Raw genomic sequence first — 14,611 nt, 5'->3', positions numbered from 1 at the left:
AACAGATCCCTACCCAGTGGGGTGCTGTAGCCAGGTCTCTCGAGTTTGAGGACCCACTGTGTACATTTCCCCCCTCTGCTTGGTGACCTCATCTTGGCAGCTTGAAATGGACCACGGAGCATTTACAGAACTCAGCAAATGCTACAAATCTGGGTTCCCTCCATCCCAGGAACCCCAAAGCCAGTTAAACATTTACCAGCTGGAGCTCAAGATTGAACCAGCTCATCCCATCTGACCTGTCCCCTAGCTGCCCACCCGGGTTTATTTCAGCCCAAAGCTGAAATTTCCACTCTTCAACAAAGGAACTCTTAGGTTATAACTTAAATAGATTAAGCCAGTCACCGTCAGGAAAATTAAATTCAAAACTGCTTATTCCTCACTCTGTGCCAGAAGTTTTCATCCCCATTTGGGTACAGAGATAACTTGTCCAGGTAGCAGTGGAGCTGAACTTTTCACATTTAATCAAGCACCATTAAGGAAGTCTCTTATCTGCCATCCTGTAAACTCAAACATTTTTGTTAACCACCGGTTTCTTTACTCTTTGGGGCAGGGTTTCACAATGTTATGTCCACCGAAGAAACAAAGGTTAACTTGTCCATCTGGTCGGATCTGAGTCCACACTCAAGCTGCTTGATATACCACCTATACTAAAATTTCTAAGGCAAGAGTTTAAGACCCCAGTGAGATTTGGGGAAGGACACAAGAAGTCCTACTGGGCACTGGTCTACTTGGCTCACTCACAGTCTAAGAAAGCCCACCTCTCCGATTCCTTGACACAGGCCCTGGGTCGCAGTGATTTCATGATGGTAGAGCAAACCCAGAGCATTTTGGCAGAGACCAGAGGCTCTGAGACCCAGTTCCCTGAAGTGACAGGGCCCACCAAGCACCTCAGAAATGTCACAGTATGACTTCTGTTTATGGGACACCAACTGTGTGCCTGGTATTCTGCATATATCACTTCCTTTTTTTTTTTGAGACAAGGTCTCTTTCTGTCACCCAGGCTAGAATAGAGTGCAGTAGCGCAAACACAGTTCACTGCAGCCTCAATCTCCTGAGCTCAAGTGATTTCCTTACCTCAGCCTCCTGGCCTCCTGAGTAGCTGGGACCACAGACATGCACCACCATGCCTGGCTAATTTTTCTAATTTTTTTGTAGAGACGAGGTCTCACTATGTTGCCCAGGCTGGTCTCAAACTCCTGGGCTCAAGCGATTCTCCCGCCTTGGCCTCCCAGAGTGCTGTGATTACAGGCATGAGCCACTGCACTCACCTACGGTGGGTATCAACAACCATGTTCTTTCAAGTGAGCACATGAGAGTTCAGTGCTAGCCCTGGCACTACCATGACCCTGATCACTTTAGCAATGACTCCCCATAACACACTTGGATCATGACAGCAGCTTGGCTGGACAGGCAGACCCCTGGGTGTGCCTTTTTTTTTTTTTCTTTTTTTTGAGATAAGGGTCTTGCTCTGTCACCCAGGCTGGAGTGCAGTGGTGTGAACGTGGCTCACTGCAGCCTTGATCTCCTGTGCTCAAGCAATCCTCCCATCTCAGCCTCCTGAGTAGCAGGAACTACAGGCACATGCCACCATGGACCCAGGCTATTTTTTTTATTTTTTGTAGACAGAGCCCTCACTATGTTGCCCAGGGTGGTCTCAAACTCCTGGGCTCAAGTGATCTTCCCACCTCGGCCTCTCAAAGTGCTGGGATTACAGGTGTGAGCCACCACACCCAGCCCCTTCCTATTTTTATTTTATTTTATTTTATTTTTTTAGACGAAGTTTCGCCCTTGTTGCCGAGGCTGGAGCGCAATGGTGCCATCTCACTTCACTGCAACCTCTGCCTCCTGGGTTCAAGCAATTCTCCTGCCTCAGCCTCCTGAGTAGCTGGGATTACAGGCGCCCGCCACCACTCCCGGCTAATTTTTGTATATTTAGTAGAGACAGGGTTTCACCATGTTGACTAGGCTGGTCTTGAACTTCTGACCTCAGGTGATCCACCCGCCTCAGCCTCCCAAAGTGCTGGGATTACAGGTGTGAGCCACCGAGCCCTGCCCCGCCCCTTCTTATTTTCATCTGCAAGCTTTGGCCATGGAGATTTGACTTAGCGGGACGTAGGGTAAGGCCTCAGCATTCATATTTTTAACACACGCCCTCGAAGAGCTTGAGGGCCATCATAAAGGACCTTCTTATCCCTAAAGAGAGGCAGCATAGAAACACCAAGGGCATGGCAATATCACCCATCACCTCCTGTAAGGATCTGAAGATTAAGCCTCCTGAATTTGTTTCCTATTGCCACTGTGACAGATCGTCACAAATTTTGTAGCTTTAAACAACATAAATGTATTATCTTACAGGTCTGCAGGTCAGAATTCTGAAAGAAGTCTCATGGGGCTAAAATCAAGGGTTCAACAGGGCTGTGTTCCTCCTGGATGCACGAGGGGAGGATAACCCATTTCTTTGTCCATCCCAGCTTCTAGAGGCCGCCTGCATCCCTTGGCTTATAGCCTCTCCCTCCATCTTCAAAGCCAGCAGTGTGGTGTCTCCCAATTTCTCTTCCTGTGAGCCTCCTGCCTCCCTATTCTCTCTTCTAAGGGCCCTCGTGACCGCACTGGGCCAACCCAGATCATCTGGGATGATCTCTGCATCTTCAAGTCCTTAAATTTGTGTATCTGCCACATTCCCACATTCTCCCTGCCCTCCATGAAAGGGAAACTGGTTTTGCAGTTTCTGTGATTCTGATCCTGGACTTTAATGGGATCATCAAAGTTCAATGAGAAGCCCCAGCAAGGCCGAGCGGGAGGGGAGAAGATGAATATTTTAGAGGCAGAGAGGGGAGCATTCCCTGGGCTAGGGAGTAGATGGAGAGCCAAGGGTATGACTAAAACCAGGCTGTCTCCGTCTGAATGCTGGCCCGGCCTGGCCTTCTCAGCAGAGTGGCCTTGAGCAACTCAACTTCTTCATGCCTGTTTGCCCCACAGAAAATGGGGATTTTAAGAGTGAGGAATGCAAGGGTGGTGGCTCACACCTGTAATCCCAGCACTCTGGGAGGCCGACATGGGAGGCTCACTGAGGTCAGGAGTGTGAGACCAGCCAGGGCAACATGGTGAAACCCTATCTATCTCCACAAAAAATACAAAAAATTAGCTGGGAGTGGCAGCACACGCCTATAGTCCCAGCTACTCGGGAGGCTGAGGTGGGAGGATCATCTGAGCTGGAGGGGTAGAGGCTGCTATGATCCATGACTACACAACTGCACTCCAGCCTGGGCGACAGACAGTGCCTCAAAACAAAAAGAGAGAGAGAGAGAGAGAGAGAGAAAATGAGTGAATGTATGAGAAATAAATGAATCAATGCTTGGCACATAGGAGCTATTAGGGAACTGTTTGCTGCTGTTGCCATCTTAACAGTAAGCTGTGTGCCCAGACATCCAAGCACAGAAGTCCCTTCCACATGGTGGCTGAGGTATAGCAGTGAGTTGGCAAAGAAGCTTCCAAATGACAACGTGCGTGCCCACTGGCTTGGGGAGATGAGGGCTTGGATTAGGCAATAAAACACCTGCCATCTGTATGGTTCACCTACTGCAAGAGACAGAGGACATGCTTTACAGGCAAGGCAAGGGGGTCTCTCGCCCTTCCAGCCCTGCAGCTTGGGTGCCAGGGCCCTGATAGTTGTGACCCCTGGCCCTGTGCTGCCCTCACAGAGGAGGCTGGGCAGGGTGGGGACGGGGCGGGGCCGCAGAGTCATAGTGGGCGCCCCCTTTATATACAAGCTCCCGGGGAGCCTTGCAGACCAGACCAACAGTAACACCAAGGGCAGGTGGGCAGGCCTCCGCCCTCCTCCCCTACCCCAGCGCCCACTGCAGCCTCAGCCCAGGAGCCACCAGATCTCCCAGCACCATGGTCCGATACCGCGTGAGGAGCCCGAGCGAACCCTCGCACGAGGTGTACAGGCAGCAGTTGCATGGGCAAGAGCAAGGACACCACGGCCAAGAGGAGCAAGGGCTGAGCCCGGAGCACGTCGAGGTCTACGAGAGGACCCACGGCCATTCTCACTATAGGCGCAGACACTGCTCTCGAAGGAGGCTGCGTCGGATCCACAGACAGCAGCATCGCTCCTGCAGAAGGCGCAAAAGACGCTCCTGCAGGCACCGGAGGAGGCATCGCAGAGGTCTGCCTGCGCCCCCGCCTTGCCCTGCGTGTCCCTGACCACCCCAGGCACAGGAGGGAGGCGGGGACCCACCCCACCTGACAAAAGCTCCAGCCCCCTAACCCCCGTCCCCACCCAGAGTCCCTAGGTGCCCCCCTCAACCAGAACTTTCTTTCCCAAAAGGCTGCAGAACCAGGAGGAGAACATGCAGAAAGCACTAAGCTTCCTGGGCCCCTCACCCCCAGCTGGAAATTAAGAAAAAGTCGCCCGAAACACCAAGTGAGGCCATAGCAATTCCCCTACATCGAATGCTCAAGCCCCCAGCTGGAAGTTAAGAGAAAGTCACCTGCCCAAGAAACACCGAGTGAGGCCATAGCAACTCCCCTACATCAAATGCTCAAGCCCTGAGTTGCCGCCGAGAAGCCCACAAGATCTGAGTGAAATGAGCAAAAGTCACCTGCCCAATAAAGCTTGACAAGACACTCGCTGGCCTGTCGGGTTTTCTTTGCACGGATCACACAAACCTGGCTTCCCTCATGCCCAGGGCGGGTAGAGGCTTCTCTGCAGCCCTTCCTCAGAGGCAGGTAGGGCGGGAGCTCTGATGCTCTCAGGACACCTAGGACAGGGTTACTGTGCCTGGGAGGCCACCCTATGATGCTGTCCTGTCTATTGTGCATCCTTCCATGGTGTCAAAGGCCACATTAGTCTGTCTGGATCCCCCTCCAGTGAAGAACCTGATCCTACCTCACGAAAGGAGAAAATGGTTAGAACAGATCGAGTCCTAATGAAGTCACAAAGATGTCAAGGCACCTTGTGGCCATATTTAAAGGCCTACTGTGTGCCACAGTTTAAAAACACAACCCATCTTGAGTGTTGGGTGGTTGGAAGTGTAAACGGTGGGGGCAGAGGTGGGGGCACTGCTCAGTGCAGGCCACAGCTTCGAGGTGGGAAACAGGTCTGGCATGCTCCAGCAACAACTTGGTCAGCACAGAGAGGGCAAAAGGCAAGGAGTAGATGAATGCAGAGTAATGGGCTGCGCTGTGTGAGGCCTGTGCTGGCTGAAGCCTCTGGAGACCCAGGCAGAATATGATCCTTGTTGCCTGCTCTCCTCGGCCTGTGGCTGCATCACTCCTACCTCCTGTCTGAAATAAAGGACCCTTGTGATTGCACTGAGGGACTTTCTGGACAACCCAGGATAACCTCCCCATCTCACAATCCTTACATCATAGATTCCAGGATCAGGAAGGGGGCATTTCGGAGAGGTATTTAGCCAACCATAGCCACTGAGGACTGGGGGGATAAGACTGGCAAGATCCAATCCATATGTTGGAATATGGATTCCTGGTGCTCAGAAATGACCAATCTTTAGGAAGCAACGAGTTTCTGAAAAAAAAAAAAAAAAAAAAAAAGAGACGGAGTTTCACTCTTGTCACTGGGGCGGTGTGCAGTGGTGCGATCTTGGCTCACTGCAACCTGCACCTCCTATGTTCAAGTGATTCTCCTGCCTAACCTCCTGAGTAGCTGGAGGAGCTAAACAAATTTTTTTTTTTTTTTGGTATTTTTAGTAAAGACAGGGTTTCACGATGTTGGCCAGGCTGGTCTGGAACTTCTGACCTCAGATGATCTGCCTGCCTCGCCTCCCAAAGTGCTGGGATTACAGGTGTGAGCCACCACGCCTGGCCTCAAAAAATTTATATTTAAAAAATACCATTGCAGTGTACAAACGACTCATTTCAATGTATAAAAGATAAAGTCCTAAGCCCCCTCCCCCCATGCTGAAATTGTGCTGCACAGATGTGGAACCTTGCCAAGGGGCAGCTCCATGATGTCTTCTCTGTGGCCCCAAAACACTTAAGAGGATGTCACTCCACCCTGACCTGGGTAGAGTGGCCTCTGGTTGGTGGTGTCCATCTTGCATCAGTCAGGGACAAAGCAACCCCTTGTTCATCCCAGCTTGGTTTCTGGCCTGTTCCCATGCCTTGGACAAACAAACAATGCTTAGGAGCCATTGCCTTTCAAGAAGATTTCACACTTTCAGGCCCCCGAAGGAAGAGTTCCAAGGGTTCCTGAGTTTTATGAGCTTACAGAGTGCATACATTTTAAACACACAGCTTGATGATTTATTTCCAAGGGTTAGCAGTCAAGAAACTCAACAGAGACAGCTCTCTCTGGCTGGCGATTTCTGGGATGTGGGGAGGAGTCTGTGTGTGCCCTTCCTGCTTCTAGAAATTCAATCCCTAACTCCCATCCCAGCTACAAGGGAAACTTTTTCCAGGGCAAATGAGGACTATGGTGTGGCATCTGAACTGGCCCCAGTGCTCAGCCTTGCAGACCTCCCCTGTAGGGGCTGGGAGCTGCCAGTGGCTGAGGTCTGAGTTAACTGTTGGCTCAGACCCAGGTTCCCAAGTGGGGATGGGCTCCCTTTGTGATGTCAGCATCCTGCCCCCACTCGCAGCCCCTTCACCCACTGCCTCACCTCCTTGTCCAGAGAGACAGGCAACGTAGACCATGGGTTCCCGCTGTGCCAAGCTCAACACAGGCCACAGCCCAGGCCACAGCACGGGCCACAGCACGGGCCACAGCATGGGCCACGGCCGGGGCCACGAATCCTCCATGAAAAAGCTCGTGGCCTGTGTGAGTAAGGATAACTTCTCCTTGTCATCAGCGGGCGAGGAAGAGGAGGAAGAGGAGGAGGAGGGGGAAGAGGAGGAGAAAGAAGAGCTGCCAGTGCAGGGCAAGCTGCTGCTGCTGGAGCCTGAGCGGCAGGAGGAGGGCCAGAAGGACAACGCCGAGGCCCAGCAGAGCCCCGAGCCCAAGCAGACACCCTCCTGACCCGCAACGAAGGCCCAGGAAGGGACGCCCACTGCTGCTCCGGCGACAGTGTTCAGAGAAGACTCAATAAAAAGTCTCTGAGGAATCCTCCCTGTCTCTGGTTCCCCTCACCCTATCCCTTGTGGTCCCACGTGTGCACATGTGTGAAGGCATGTGTGTGTGGGTGCACATGGAGGGAGGCCAGCTGCCAAGGAAGGCTGAACAGCAAGGCTCGGTGACCTTGTTCCCAAGCCCCAGCCAGAGGTTGAGGGGCTTTGAGAGGGGGAAATCATCTCCGCCAAATCTTCCCATCTCTGGGACAGGGGAAATTCCTCTGCGAGTCCCAGCACACCCCAGCCGAGAGCACCCAGCAGGACAGGGTAACTGCCTTCATCGCAGTCTCCACTGTGCTGCCCCAACTATGGACAGTCTTTTAAGAACACTGGCTTGGGAGTTCAGCAGACCTGGGTTCAAACTTCTTTTCTGGTAGCTGCGTGTCCTTGAGCAAGTCACTGCGTGTCTTTGAGCCTCAGGCTGCCCCTCCCGGCGTTCAGGGGAAGCTAATAGCTACTCATGGGTCAGCTGATCAGAAAAATTACCTCAAGTGATGGGTGGGACCAGGCCTGGCACCAGTCAGTGCTGAGCTAGGACAGGGATTGTTGCTGGGGTCATGGTGGTTCCTCTGGGTCCTTCTTGGCTGCAGACTCTTCCATTGCCAGTCTATGCTGCTGGCAACCATCTGCACCCCTACCTGGAAGCTCACTCCTGCCTTCTTCAAGGGGTCTAGCCCTGGGGGCAGAGACAGTGCCCCATGAGAGCAGTAGGCAAAAGAGGCCCAGGGAGGCGACTGGGTACAGACACAGAACCTAGGCCCCATCCTCTCGCTCTGGGCTCGGTGCGCCTTCCGCAAGGAGCTTCGGAGTGCGTCTGCTGCACACCCTCCTGCCGGCTCCTCCCTCACTCCTTCCATCCCAAAGAAGCCACAAATGTGATCTCCACCACACTCCCTCACAGTCCTCCAAGCACCAGCCACCTTGAGCTAATTCTCTGGATCAGCTGATCGCCTGTCCCCGAGGGGATCCTAGTTGGTACCGTGGCAGTGGGGCTGGGGAATTTTCAGGGAAGCCTCGGTTTCTCTGGGGGCCATGTTTGAGGTAGGAAGGGGCCTTGGGCTACCCTGAGGGGAGGCCACGGCTCTGCCCTGCAATGGCCTAGGGCAACGGAGGCCCTGTTATCCCACTACTCCCAGACCCACAAATGACTCGGTTGGTCAGCTTTGTCCTTTTGTCCAAGGCCCAAAGGTCCACCCACCCATTCATTTGCCCAGGAAACATGAGCTGAGTCCCTGGTGTATGCCCCACATGGTGCTAGTCACAAGGGGCCCTGGTAATAAAACAAAGTCCCCATTGTCCTGGGAGAGAGTTCACTGTCATGGGTGCGGGGGCAGGTATGTGACGTGCCGCACACCTGCTGCTGGGAGAGGTCAGCCCTCCCTGGGAGGACTGGAAAGGTGTGTGGAGGAGAGGCTGGTTGATGGCAGGCCACGATCCCCATTCCAGGCTATGTGCTTGAGGGTGGGAAAGTGGGGCGTTGGCAGTGGAAGAGCAGGAGACCATGGGAAGGGGGGTCCAGAGACCCAGAGAGTCTTCACGGCTTGGTCTAGCATACACCCCACAACCGGACCTGCTGAGGCCACCCGAGGCAGGGCCCTGAGAACCCTGCTGCAGGTGTCCCTCTAATCACCGAGAATCCCTTAGTGACCTCGAGAGGAGGCCAGACCTGAATATGACTGGCTCTGCCCCTGATCGGCTAAGGGACTCTGGGCTGGTTACTCCACCTCTCTGAGCCTGTTCCCTCTTTGCTAAATGTAATCATAGTATCTGCCTCACGGGGTGCATAAGTTTCTTGGGGCTGGCATACCAAATGACCACAAACTTGGTGGCTAAAACAACAGAAATGTATTCTCTGCAGTTCTGGAGGCCAGAAGTGTGAAGTCGAGGTGCCAGCTGGGCTGATCTCCCTCCGGAGGCCTTAGCAGAGAATCCCTCCTTGCCTCCTCTAGCTCATACAACTCCAAGCTCGTCTCCATCTTCCCATGGTTTCCTCTTCTCCCTGGGTGACACCTCTTCTGTCTCTCATAAGGACATTTATCATTGGATTTAGGGCCCGCCAGCTAAGCCAACATGCTTATCTCAAGATTCTTAGCTTAATTACATCTGCAAAGACCCCTTTTCCAAATATCACATCGACAAGTTCTAGGAGTTATAACGTGGACATAGATTTTTGGGGGTTGCCATTCATTCCACTACAAAGGGTCACTGTGAGGTTTGAGGGCAAAGCTGCCTGGAGAGGGTAAGGTCCAGAGCCCAGCCACGTAGAAAGCATTCAGTAAATGAAAGCAGTTCTCACTGTAAGAAATTTGACATGTTTATTAAGAAATAAACTGCAAAGGCTGGGCATATTGGCTCACGCCTGTAGTACCAGCACTTTGGGAGGCCAAAGCAGGAGAAAACCTTGAGCTCATGAGTTCAAGACCCACCTAAGCAACAAAGTGAGACCCCATCTCTACAAAAATAAAAATAAAAAAATTAGACAGATGTGGTGGCATGCACCTGTAGTCACAGCTACTTGGGAGGCTGAGGTGGGAGGATCGTTTGAGTCCAGGAGGTGGAAGCTGCAGTGAGCTGTAATCGTGCCACTGCACTCTAGCCTAGGCAACACAGCAAAACCCTTTCTCAAAAGAAAAAGAAAAAGAAAAAAACTTCCATAAAAGCAGACGATTGCAAATCCTCATAGCAAGAGGCAAAGTTGCACATGGGCAGAGTGAGAGGTTGGCTTGGGCCGGAGGCCTGCTCGGGGAGGACAGACAGAGACAGAGGAAGTTCCATGCAGAGAGAAGTGGGAAAGTACAGGGCCAAGGGCTAAGCCCAAAGGCATCGGCCAAGACAGGGAGGGGTGGAGGGCTCTGGATGGAAACCCAAAGACTAGAAGATCAAATGGCTTAGTGTTCAAACATAAGTCTGGGCTTTCTTCTAGAGGTACTGGGGTATCTGAGCAGGGACGGCGTGATTCAAACGGTATGGCAAGGCTTCGTTAGCAGGGAGGGGAGGAGAATCAAGAGGCAGAAACTGAAGGAGAGAGACGGGTTTCCAAGGGCCTCCTGTAGCTTGACAGGCATCTCAGGCTCACAAGAATACCAGGAAAGAAGGAAAGACACCCCTTTGTCACATAAGGCAATTAAGCCTCAGAAACCACAATGGCCTACCCAAGACTGGACATCAGTGCAAACTGGGATTTGAACCCGGCTCTGAATTTCCCGACTTTAGATCTGGCTGGGGAGGTAGGCTTGCCAAGCGAGCCCCAGGACCACCCCTTGGTCCATGTGGTTACTCATCTTTCATCCATCCACCAAGCCATCTGACCAATTCATCACCTCCCCATCATCTGGGCACTAATCATCTGTCTTAACAACTGCCCACCATTCAGCTGCCATCACCAGGGTCAGGGCTGCACTCCTGGCACCCAAGTTGCCCAGGGCGTTAAGAAAAACACCTGACGATGCTGGTCAGTGATGTTTACTGAGCTCTTATTGTGGGCTGGGCCTGAGCTAACTGCTTGATATAAATTCTCTCCTTTATTAATAATTCTTCTAATGTCCGAATGAGGTCAGTACAATTATTATCCCTATTCTGCAGAGATGGGGAAACTGGGACTTGTTCAGGCGAATCCCCAGGGCTGACCATGTGGAAAAAGCAGATCTGGGATGCAGACTCAGCTTAATCTGACCCAAGGGCTCCTACCCTGAACCAGTAGCTGGGACTATCCCCAGGGTACCCCTGAGAGCTGCCCCAGCCTGGGGGTGAGGGTAAGGGGTAGGGGGCTTTGTCTTGGCTGAGCCACATCTCTCACACCCCTGTGGCCTGTGCCATCATAATCAGCCCCAACTATGTAACCAGGTGGGCTGCCAGGGTCTCTGTAAAGCTAGGCCTGCTGGGAGAGGACGAGGAGGAGGCCCTGCCCCTCCAAACGTGGCCTCCTATGGACACCAAGACTCACAGCCTTCCTATCACCCACACTCAGCTCCATAGCAACTCTCAGCCCCAAAGCTGCACCTGCACCCGCCACTGCCAAACCTTCAGCCAGAGTTGCAGACAGAGCCATTGTGGCAGCCGGAGTCGGAGCTCCAGCCAGAGACCGGCCAGCCACCGCAACCCAACTGGAGCCCACAGCTCATCCGGCCACCAGAGCCAGAGTCCCAACACTAGTCCACCACCAAAGCGCCACAAAAAGACTATGAACTCCCACCACTCTCCCATGCGGCCCACCATCCTGCACTGCAGCTGCCCCAAGAACAGAAAGAACTTGGAAGGCAAGCTGAAAACGAAAAAAATGGCCAAGAGGATCCAGCAGGTGTACAAAACCAAGACGCGGAGCTCAGGTACCCTTTAAGGAGGTGGGGAAGGGCCACCGAGCCCACAGATGATGGGGAGCAGACCTTGGGGGCAGTGAGAGGAAGGCTGCAGCCAGGTCACAGAGGAACCACAGGCAAGAAGGAAGAGGGAGAAGAGAAACAATGGCAGTTGGCTAGCTGAATGTATAATACATTGACGGACAGTATCTTTGAAATTGGATGGGTTGATTAGGAGGATGGAAAGATGGACAGATAGCAGATAAGCTAGATGAAAGCATGAATGGAGTTGAGAGGTTGGGTGGATGACTGGGTGGGTAAACAATAAATAGGTAATAGAAAGGATAGTTGGAAGAATGCATTGGCTGAATGATAGGAAGTTTGGATACGATTAGCTGGATGGATGGATAAATGGATGAATGCACTGGCTGGCTAGTTATTTGGTTGGTTAGGTAGATGATTAGTTTGAAGATTGTGGTTGGTGGATGAATTGGTTAGAAATAGAGTTAAATAGTTGTAGAAGTTTTGATGGGTTGGTTTGATTGGTTAAATATTATCTTAACAGAGTAATATAGAGTAATTGAATAAACAGATAGAAGAATAGATATCTAGACTAATGGGATAGAATGGGAACGAAATGTTGAATAAATGAATGGAATGAGTGAACTAATGAATGGATGGATGACAAACGGAAGGGATAAATGGATGGATACCTGGATTCACATAGGTCAAAAGGACACTGACGGTAGTCTAAACTCTATCTATGTCCCATATTCAATCACAAATGAGTAGTTGTAAGACCTTACAGGAGGTCAAGGAGGTCACTGACTTCATGAAGTGCTCAGCTATTAAAGGTTCCTTTCCCACTCTTATCCCTTAGGACGGAAATCCAACTAATGAGACCGCACTCCTTGGCTTGTTCCTGTGTGTTTCACCCAAAGGAGAAAATGCTAGGATGAAGTCAATCTTCTTGCAGGAACATGTTACTATGGTGATTTCTACGCAACACTAATTAAAGCTTGTACCTGGAAGACTATCCCTGAGTAGTCATAGTCATTTTGATTTCACTAATAAAGGTGTTATGTGTTTTGGGGGCCTGCACAGGGGCAGAAATGAATGGGGGTAGGATGCCAAGAAGCCTGCAGAGTCCACTCTGCTTGGATAACAATCTTTTGCCCTGTACGTTCCCACATGGGTGTGTACACGTGTGGACACACAAGATGCACACATGTCCACAACCTATTCACGTGATCCACATGTATGTAGCCCAAGAACACGACAGGAGACAGGAAGAGGGGTTCAGAATGTGCCTTTTGCAATCCAGAGCATCCTGAGTTTGAATCCGGGCTCATCTTTCGTACTCGCTGTGTGACCCTGGACTGTGACCAACCTCTGAGTCTCACTTGTTGATTCTGTAACATAGTACCAACCTCAACGTTCCTCAAAGCAGCCATTTCAACAAACTTTTACTAAGGGACCAAAGTCTGTTCAGGGACTGTGCTGGGCTCTGGGAACAGAACTAGAGAACACACAAGGCCCTGCCCTCATGGAACTTACAGTCCAAACACACAAGACTTGTCAGAATGAGCTGTATCAAGGGAGCAGGGTGATGTCATGTCCCCGTGAGGGAATGAGCCTGGGTTAGAACCTGTGTTCCAGAGGAGCTGGCATAGAATCTGAAGGTGCTGGGACATGAGCTGGGGGCACCAGGTGGGGGCCAGACCATGCCGGGGTTGTACCAATCTCCGCAGGAAGGAGCTTGGACATTATTCTTGGTGTGAGAAGTCAGGGGAGGGTCTCAACTGGGTGAGTTGATAGAGTCTGGTGTGTGCTTTTTTCTCTGAGACCATCTCACTCTGTCACCCAGGCTGGCGTTTAGTGATGCAATCATGGCTCACTGTAGCCTTGATCTCCCAGGCTCAAGCCATCCTCCCGCCTCAGGTTCCCGAGTAGCATGACATGCATCACCATGCTTAGCTATTTTTGACTTCTCGCTCTGTCGCCCAGGCTGGAGGGCAGTGGCGCCATCTCAGCTCACTGCAACCTCTGCCTCCTGGGTTCAACCAATTCTCCTGCCTCAGCCTCCCGAGTAGCCGGGATTACAGGTGCCTGCCACACCTGGCTAATTTTTGTATTTTTTTCTCCCACTGTGCAGGCGTTTTGTCCCTGCTTTTTATTTTTATTTCATTTTACTTTAAGTTCTGGGATACATGTGCCAAACATGCAGGTTTGTTACACAGGTATATATGTGCCATGGTGGTTTGCTGCACCTATCAACCCGTCATCTAGGTTTTACGCCCTGAATGAATTAGGTATTTGTCCTAATGATCTCCCTCTCCTTTCCCACCACACCCCAATTTTTGTATTTTTTTAGTAGAGAAGAGGTTTCACCATGTTGGTCAGGCTGGTCTCAAACTCCTGACCTCAAGTGATCCACCCGCCTTGGCCTCCCAAAGTGCTGGAATTACAGGCGTGAGCCACTGTGCCCGGCTTATTTTTTTACTTTTTGTAGAGATGGGGTCTCACTATGTTGCCCAGGCTGGTCTTAAAAACTCCTGAGCTCAAGCAATCCTCCCACCCCGGCCTCCCAGAGTGTTAGGATTACAGGCGTGAGCCACTGCACCAAGCCTGGTGTGTGTTTTCTTTTTTCTTTTTTTTTTTCTGAGATGGACTCTTGCTCTGTCGCCCAGGCTGGAGTGCAGTGGCGCCATCTCGTCTCACTGCAAGCTCCGCCTCCCAGCTTCACACCATTCTCCTGCCTCAGCCTCCCGAGTAGCTGGGACTACAGGTGCACACCGCCACGTCCAGCTAACTTTTTTGTATTTTTAGTAGAGACAGGGTTTCACCATGTTAGCCAGGATGGTCTCGATCTCCTGACCTCGTGGTCCGCCTGCCTTGGCCTCCCAAAGTGCTGGGATTACAGGCATGAGCTACTGCGCCCAGCCACCTGGTGTGTGTTTTCAAAGTGGTGCTGGCTGCTGTGTGGAGACTGGATTGCAGGGGATGGGACAGGGTACAGCAATTGGCAGAATGGCAGCCCGGTCTAGCGGGGTGATTTTCCACAACAGGTGGGCTGGAGGTTCCTCCCAAGATAATGCCCAGAGTCCTGCCTTCCTCATTCCTCTTTCGCAAACATTTACTGAGCACCCACTTGTGTGGGCTTTGGGCTAAGGCCAAGGAGGGAAGATAAGGGTGAACCAGACAGAACCCTGCTTCCAAGTAGGAAACCTGCTCTCATTTGTAAA

The 14,611-nt window shown here is 51.8% G+C and overlaps 3 protein-coding genes, 1 long non-coding RNA gene and 1 pseudogene across 6 annotated transcripts in view; 4 read left to right on the top strand and 1 right to left on the bottom strand.

Annotated features, from left to right (window-relative positions):
- The window catches only part of LOC129137279 (uncharacterized), an 87,279-nt gene that overhangs the window by 56,656 nt on the left and 16,012 nt on the right, over window positions 1-14,611 (bottom strand). The gene's annotated exons all lie outside the window — the stretch shown is intronic.
- PRM2 (protamine 2) lies at window positions 3,788-4,597 on the top strand. Of its 2 annotated transcripts, none has more exons than XM_009430285.4 (2): window positions 3,788-4,168; window positions 4,287-4,548. In XM_009430285.4, the coding sequence occupies exons 1-2, from the start codon at window positions 3,898-3,900 to the stop codon at window positions 4,436-4,438; spliced, it is 423 nt and encodes a 140-aa protein (XP_009428560.1). In that variant the 5' UTR covers window positions 3,788-3,897; the 3' UTR covers window positions 4,439-4,548.
- Window positions 5,394-7,064, top strand: PRM3 (protamine 3). The gene has a single exon (XM_001142027.5). It carries the CDS (start codon window positions 6,656-6,658, stop codon window positions 6,977-6,979), a length of 324 nt encoding a protein of 107 aa, XP_001142027.1. The 5' UTR covers window positions 5,394-6,655; the 3' UTR covers window positions 6,980-7,064.
- On the top strand, window positions 6,015-6,138 carry LOC112205948 (small nucleolar RNA SNORA48; annotated as a pseudogene).
- On the top strand, window positions 7,450-12,402 carry TNP2 (transition protein 2). Its single transcript, XM_001141940.6, has 2 exons — window positions 7,450-11,396; window positions 12,247-12,402. The coding sequence occupies exons 1-2, from the start codon at window positions 10,997-10,999 to the stop codon at window positions 12,261-12,263; spliced, it is 417 nt and encodes a 138-aa protein (XP_001141940.3). The 5' UTR covers window positions 7,450-10,996; the 3' UTR covers window positions 12,264-12,402.

This window comes from Pan troglodytes, chromosome 18 (genome assembly GCF_028858775.2).
Source record: "Pan troglodytes isolate AG18354 chromosome 18, NHGRI_mPanTro3-v2.0_pri, whole genome shotgun sequence".
Classification (NCBI taxonomy): domain Eukaryota; kingdom Metazoa; phylum Chordata; class Mammalia; order Primates; family Hominidae; genus Pan; species Pan troglodytes.
This window is presented reverse-complemented; position numbering and strand designations above follow the sequence as displayed.

Excerpts from the sequence above, each read along its gene's own strand:
- PRM2 (XM_009430285.4), top strand. The coding sequence starts at position 3,898 with ATGGTCCGATACCGCGTGAGGAGCCCGAGCGAACCCTCGCACGAGGTG. Across the intron at positions 4,169-4,286 it reads CCGGAGGAGGCATCGCAGAG|AGTCCCTAGGTGCCCCCCTC; the intron begins GTCTGCCTGCGC and ends GTCCCCACCCAG.
- TNP2 (XM_001141940.6), top strand. The coding sequence starts at position 10,997 with ATGGACACCAAGACTCACAGCCTTCCTATCACCCACACTCAGCTCCAT.
- PRM3 (XM_001142027.5), top strand. The coding sequence starts at position 6,656 with ATGGGTTCCCGCTGTGCCAAGCTCAACACAGGCCACAGCCCAGGCCAC.